Raw genomic sequence first — 7,321 nt, forward strand, 5'->3', positions numbered from 1 at the left:
GATTTGACTTGTGGGAATTTATCCAAAGAAACCCAGGCCACAAATTCGAAAAGAATATATGTACCCCATGTTCAGTGCAGCACTATTTACAATAGCCAATATTGGGAAGCAGCCCAAATGTCCATCAGTAGATGAGAGGGTACAAAAGCAGTGGTACAGTAATACTACTTGGTTTTAAAAATAAAGGAGAAAATCTCACTATTTGCAACAGCGTGTATGGACCTGGAGAACATTATGCTAAGTGAAATAAGCCAGTCAGAGGAAGACAAGTACAATATGATTTTACTAATATGTGAAATCTAGTGAACAAAAGGAACTAACCAAGTAGAGACAGACTCATAGATGGAAAACAGACTGACCGCTGTGGGGTAGGGGCAGAGTAAAGTGATTGAACAAAAAGAAAACCTCATGGACGTGGATCACAATGTGGTGATCCCTTTGGGGAAGAGGAGGTGGGGGAGAAGTGGAGGAGGGTAAAGGGGGGGGATAAATGGTGATGGACAGAGACTGACTTGGATGGGGAATATAAACTACAGCACACAGATGATGGGTTATAGAATTGTGAACCTGAAACCTGTGTAATTTGGTTACCCAGTGTCACCCCAATAAATTCAACAAAAAGGAAACAAAAGGAGTAGAGGGATGAGTAAAACTTACTACTGTAAGTAATAAAGAACAGAATAAAGTTATAAAGAAATAGGCTAATTAGCCTAAGATAGGAGAATGAAAATAAAATATTAATCTCTAATATTAATGTAGGCAGACCAAGCCAATTACAGAAAGTTGGAGTAGAGAAATGAGTGTTTTCATGATTAACCAAGGCAAATACAATGTCAGTCCCCTGTGTTGTGTTGTGGGATGAGGAAGTAGAAAATATCCCAGAGAATGTATGTGCCCTGAGAGATCCTACCATAGGTTGGGACATACATGTTCCTGTGATGACCTAAACTTAATCTTGGCTACCATTGCCTTCAAAAAGCCATGGGGTTATCAGAATGGATTAGGAGAAAATGGTTATAAAAGAGGCTTTCCTGGAGATAGAATCAGATAAGACTGAAAACAACAGTAAAAACCCAATTTATAACCTCAGCATGCACCATTCATGAAGGACAGGGTGGGGGAGAGGGAGGGAGAGGGAGAGGGAGGGAGGAGAGAGAGAGAGAGAGAGAGAGAGAGAGAGAGAGAGAGAGAGAGAGAGAGAGAGAGAAAGAGAGAGTTACTATAAGGTGTTGGCTCACCTGAGTGCAGAGGTTAAGGAGTTCCATGGTCAGCTGTCTGCAAGCTGGAGACTCAGGACACAGGAAAGCTGGTGGTATGATTTGAAGACCTTAAAGCCAGAGAACTGATGGTGTTGAAGCCATCCTGAGTCCAAAGGCTTGAGCACCAGGAGTGCCAAAGGCAGAAGTAAAATGTTCCAGCTCAAGCAGTGAGGCAGAGAGCCTTTCAACCTTCCTCTGCCTTTCTCTTTTGCTCAAGCCCTCAGTGGACTGGGTGAGTTTCACCCACATTAGGAAAGGCCCTCTGCTCTACCCAGTTCACCCATTCAAATGGTAATCTCTCCAGGAAACATCCTCAGGGACACACCCAGCAATTATGTTTAACCAGCTCTCTGGGCACCCTCTTAAGTTGACACACAAGATGGCAATAATATGAAGTATTAAAAAAACCATCACTTTGGTTTTTAAAATTAAATAAAATTATAAGAACTCATTGGACCTCACATCTTTATTCCAATTTCATAATTGATTTTATGTCAAAAGAGTCATATTTCTCTTCTGTGAGCTGTTTGCATGAGGCAGCAGCAAATTAGACTGGTAGGGCTGTGTTGTAGTGGGGACTTGAGCACGAGTGGCATTGCCTTTCCTTCCTATTATCTTACACAGTGAATCCCTCCTGGGACTTGAAGTCTCAAGTAAAGCCAAGTAATGGCAGCCACCCTGCTAGAAACTTTTATATATGATCAAAACATGAGGATTATTCGTGAAGTTCTAGGCCCAGCTAATGATAAATAGGTTTATCTTCTTCGTGAATGTCTGATGGGACATTCCAAAGTGATGTCAGACAATGATCAATTTATCTTTATTTAGGATTGTCCTGAATTTTCAGAACGTCTAGCATCCTTGGCTGCTATTCTCTAAATGCTTTTAGTGACTTGTCCCCTCCCCCCACTCCCTGTGACAAACAATAACATGTTCATAAATTTCCCAGAAATCACCCTGTGGTTGGTACTTTCTTTTTCTAAGAATTGCTAGGGTGTGTCTGTAGTGGGGACTGTTGTGGGGTTTTTTATTATTGTCTTTAAAGCTTTTATTTATTTTAGAGTGAGGAGAAGTGAAAGAGAAGGAGAGGGAGAGAAACAATAGTGTGTGGTTAACTCTCATATGCCCACTACTGAGCACCTGGCCTGCAACCCAGGCACATGCCCTAGACTGGGAATCAAACTGGTGACCCTTTGGTTTGTAGGCCAGAGCTCAATCCACTGAGCTACGCCAGCCAGGGCTCATTGTGGTTTTAATGATCCCAGTATATTGGCAGCTACAGTGAAATAATTTAAATCTGAATTAGGATAAAAGTATAGGCTTTAACTAAATGTTTCAATTGCTATGGTTGTTGAGTAACTTACAGTCCCTGACTGTGAAGTATGTTGGCCACGTCTGAAGGCCTGACTATTAAGCGAGTTCCAGGAGAAATGTTTAAAAGCACACTTTGTTGAGATAAAGGAGAAACACAGCTAGTTAAACACAAAACAATGACAGGTTAATCAATGGTGATGGTCACAATGTCTACATTCTGCATTTTACTTTAATCATGAAGTCACTGATGCACAACTATGAGATATTTTTCAGAATTTTTGTTCTTCAACCCTGCACCCCTAGTTCTCACAATAGAATTTGGTGCTGCTGACATACCGGTTCATTGTCAAGCAGGAAAAGATGCATCCAGGGCCACCAGGTCTGATAAAAAAGCGTTATCTATCCTTGAAGAAACACAGCTGCTTTTCTCAGTTCTCTGAAACTTTCCCTTCTTCTATTCCCTACCTGCATAAAAACTTCCTACATTTGTTTTTTGAGACAGGTGGATTTGGGAGATTTCCCTCTCCTGTCCTCTCACCTTGGCCAAAATGAATAAAGCTTTTTCTATCTCCAAGCACCAATGTTTCAATACTTTCTCTTACCAGCCCATCGTGTACACAAACCTGACTTCGGGAGGTCATTTTGCAACCTGGCTTTTCAGGATGAGTGGAAACATACCCATGTGCAAGATTGAATACCATCACAGGCAGCAGGAGGACATCTAAGAAGATTGTCATCCTAGGTTTGTGCTATCGTTTTCTGTTTACAGTAATCAAGGTACGTGTCTTAAGGGAAAATGGTAGAGAAAGTTTGTAAAGCTCCACAGACTCATCAACATTTTCAACTGTGCAGGGCGTGGGGATCAGTGGGGAGCAGTGAAGTGTGAATGGTGTTAAAAAAAGGAATGAATGAGTCAGAACATGAGCAGAATGTGAACTGGTGCACAACAAAGAGAACTCTGGAAGTTCTTGCACATGAAATGAAGAGCAGGCCTGGTGGGACTGTTGGGGACTCCTTTGGTGTTCCCCCCACAGGAATTCTCATGCTGGAAAATGAGTGTTAGCCATCACAGGGCATTAGTTAAGCTTGCCAGTGCATTCCAATATTTCAGGCGCACAATTTTGAGTGAGCTCACACAGAGCATTAGAAATTTTGCCAATGCATTCCTGTATATTAGGTGTACCTGTTGTGCTAGGCACACAAGAGAGCTGAGAATGGTAAGTACTGTGGGAAGGCGGGACCAGAGGTCTGGGGAAGGGCACTCAGGTTCATGCAGTAGAACTGTGGTGTTTTAGTTCTTGTGGTGGCTGAAGGTGGGTGGATGGTTTTTCCATTATAATGTTTCAGTTTTGTTATTAAAAGTTCTCATGTAGGCTCTTAAGGTTCAGAGTGATCATTTTAAGCCTTCAATATCATACATGAGTCAAAGTTTACCTTCTGCCTTAACTTAGTCTTTTGGCTCCAATGGCTTAGTGGAATGGTTGATGGGGGATGGGCCCCCTTCTATCTCTCTCGTCTATTTGTGCTTCAGGTACCAAGGCAATAGCTGAAACATGGCTGTCAGTGAAGACGTGACTGTCCTTCTTACTCACTAGGAGTGTTACTTCCAGTGTGTATAAGCCAGTGTCAGGATATGGTCCTCTTTCTGTAGATCAAATCTTCAATCTATGTGGGTATGTGGAGGCTTCTACCTGTAAAGCCCCTGTAAGAGCCACCTGATTCCAAGCAGTTCTCTTGGGCATTGGTAGCCTCTTTTGTAATCCAGCCTCATCTTTCTACTGACCCTAGAGAGCAGCACTTTGCTGAATTGCTTTGCTATGCATTACTCTCCTTGCTGTAGTGATTCTTAGGGAAATATTTATTTATTTAATGTTTTAATTTTTTAAAAAAGATTTTATTTATTTAAATTTAGATAGAAGAGAAGGGAGGGAGGAAGACAGGGACAGAAACATCAATGTGTGGTTGCCTCTCACGGGCCCCTAACTGGGGACCTGGTCCCCAACCCAGGCATGTGCCCTTACTGGGTATAGAAGCGGTGACCCTTTGGTTCTCAGGCTGGCACTCAATCCACTGAGCTACACCAGCCAGGGCTCAGGATAACGTTTCTTAAGCACAATACAAAAAGCATAAACCATGAGATTTTAAACATATTAGACCACATTAAAATTAAGATATTGTGCTCATCTAAAGATACCATAAAGAAAGTAAAAGAAGAAAACAATATATTGTAGAAAGATATTTGCAACACACAAGTTGAAAAACAAGGGGGGAAACACACAGAATAGACTATTAATCCCAAAGAATCAAAAAGAAAAGATAAGCAGCCCAATAGAAAAATAGGCAAAAGAAATTAACTGACTTTAGAAAAAAGGGAAAATTAAATAGCCAAAGATACATGAATAGGTGCTCGATCCATTGGTATCAGAGATCAAAAACCAAATCACTGAGACAGCTGGTATTCCATCTGCCAGAATGGCAATAATTTCATAGTTGTAAAATACCAGGTTGGAGAGAGGCTGTGGCAGAACCAGGAGACAGTGTTTCTACAGTGTTGAGTCAAATCCTGAAAGGTCAAAAAAGGTAAGTATGAAAACAGAACCATTGAGCTTGGCAACAAGGGGACATTGGTGACTTTGGTGACAGCAGTATTGCCACTGGAATAGGGTGTCAGGATGTGGAAGAAAGCTGGGGGGAAGTGGTGGTTGCTGAGGTGGTAGAGACACTGTCTTCTCATCTAAATCACCTTACTTTTCCCACCAGGTGTCTCTGCTTCTGCAAGGAAACCTGGACTGGCCTTCTGGAGTTCTGGTTCTGGCCTTGCTTATGCTCCCAGCTGGGTTGACAACCTTGGGAAAATGCCTTCCCTGTCCACCTGTGTGTTTCCATCTATCCATAGATCTCCCAGGTCTCTTCCAGTTTTCATGTGTCATTGTTCTGGAGGGGATGGAGTGAATGGAGGTGTGCAGTGGATGGCTTGTGGAAAAGTGCAGAGCAAGCACACAAGTTATTGCCCACAGGTGGCAGTGATCTGTTACCCCAGTTGGTGAAGGGGCACCCCAGGATGAGGGACCTTGTACACAGAGAAAATAATGTGGGCAGAAGGATAGGAAAGGGAGTCTGTTCCAACAAGCCCCCCTGGTGATTTCAGCAGTGCAGGTGGCAGGTGTCACCTCTCTGGAGAAGCACCAGGTGTGTTTCAAGTTGCTTTCTCTGAGGCCATCCACACTATAGGAAGTGGGACAGATCTGGGGGCACATTTATTAACTCACAGGTCAGACAAGTCAGGAAGGAAGCTCTGAGAACAGAGTGGAGGATCAAGGTGGAGGATGGAGATCTATAGACTGAGGAGGAATGGAGTGAGATGGGGCAGTGGGATGCAACACTAATGAAGAAAAAGGAGCCCTGGCTGGTGTTACTCAGTGGGCTTGGCATCAGCCTGCAAACTGAAGGTTCACTGGTTTGATTTATGGTCAGGGCACATGTCCGGTTTGCGGGCCAAGACCCCATTTGGGGTTATGTGTGTGGCAACCGATCAGTGTTTCTCTTACACGTAGATGTTTCTCTCCTTCTCTTTTCCCCTTCCTGTCCCTCTCTCCAAAAAAATAAATAAATAAATAAAAAAATAAATAAATAAATAAATATAAAATCTTTTTAAAAAAGAAGAAAATGGCAAAAGGGCCAGAGTCACTCTGACCACCTAGCCCTCGAAGAATGGTGTAAATAGGCCAGCCCCTGTTGGGCAGCCCAGTGTACAAACATATCAGCTTACAAAACAGATAGGTGGAGGGCTGGCCTGAAACCAAACTATCACCTGCTCTATCTTCCATCTTTCTTGTCTATGATTTCCTAAGCCCTGCTCAGTGCTAGAAAACCCACAGGAAGCCTTGGAAGCTCAGCTTATCTTTTTAATTTTTACTTTATCAAGAAAAATTTTTTATTGTTGCTCAATTATAGTTGTCTCCGTTTTTCCCCCATTGCTCTCCCCTGCCCCCACCCCTATCCCACATTCTCTTCCCTTCCTGTTGTCCTTATCCATGGGTCTTTTATACATGTTCCTTGACCTTTTCTCTTCTTTCCCCCATTATCCTCCTCCCCTCTCCCTTCTGGTCACTGTCAGTTTGTTCTTTATTTCCATGTCTCTGGTTCTTTTTGCTCACTTGGTTTCTTTTTTTATTTTTTTAATTAGGTTCTACTTATAGGTGAGATCCTATGATATGGTATTTGTCTTTCACTGCCTGGCTTATTTCATTTAGCATAACACTTTCTAGTTCTATCCATGCTGTGAAAGAGTAGGTATTCCTTCTTTCTTTCTGCTGTGTAGTATTTCATGTGTAAATGTACCATAGTTTTTCGTCCACTCATTACTGATGGGCACTAAGGCTGTTTCCAGCACTTGGCTACCATAAATAATGCTGCTATGAGTGATGAGTAACCAAAGGGTCCTTGTCAGAGAAGATGCAGGTGCAGAAGAGAACAGAACCCTGAACAGCAAGCCATTTAGAGGAGACTTCTTAGAAGAGTCAGAGCCTAAAACTATTTACAAGACTAAAATCATGTTCTGTGTTTAGTAGTGCCCCCCAGAAGCCATTGCTGAGCTTCTATAGCAAAGGGAAATTAGAGGATACCTGGACTTCAGAGATTATTGCTATAACCTGTCACCATGTAATATTTTGGAAGCCAGTTGCCCATCATGAATAACAATATTTATATTAATATGTGCAAATCGAGAAGTTATAGAAATATCCTTT

At 42.3% G+C, this 7,321-nt stretch overlaps 1 protein-coding gene across 9 annotated transcripts in view; it reads right to left on the minus strand.

Moving 5' to 3' along the window:
* LOC123829446 (membrane-spanning 4-domains subfamily A member 8-like) overlaps positions 1-1,612 on the minus strand; it is a 37,383-nt gene extending 35,771 nt beyond the window's left edge. For 2 of the 9 annotated variants that reach the window (XM_045855161.1, XM_045855160.1), the window contains exon 1: positions 1,239-1,602. In XM_045855161.1, coding sequence (XP_045711117.1) covers positions 1,239-1,265 — 27 coding nt within the window. In that variant the 5' untranslated portion in view covers positions 1,266-1,602. Of the gene's footprint in view, positions 1-1,238 lie in introns of all 9 variants that reach the window. The other 7 variants (XM_045855169.1, XM_045855165.1, XR_006787605.1 and 4 more) reach the window with 6 other exon arrangements.
* Positions 1,613-7,321: the final 5,709 nt, after the last annotated feature.

Source organism: Phyllostomus hastatus, unplaced genomic scaffold (assembly GCF_019186645.2).
Source record: "Phyllostomus hastatus isolate PE091 unplaced genomic scaffold, TTU_PhHast_1.1 phas_scaffold_11, whole genome shotgun sequence".
Lineage (NCBI taxonomy): Eukaryota > Metazoa > Chordata > Mammalia > Chiroptera > Phyllostomidae > Phyllostomus > Phyllostomus hastatus.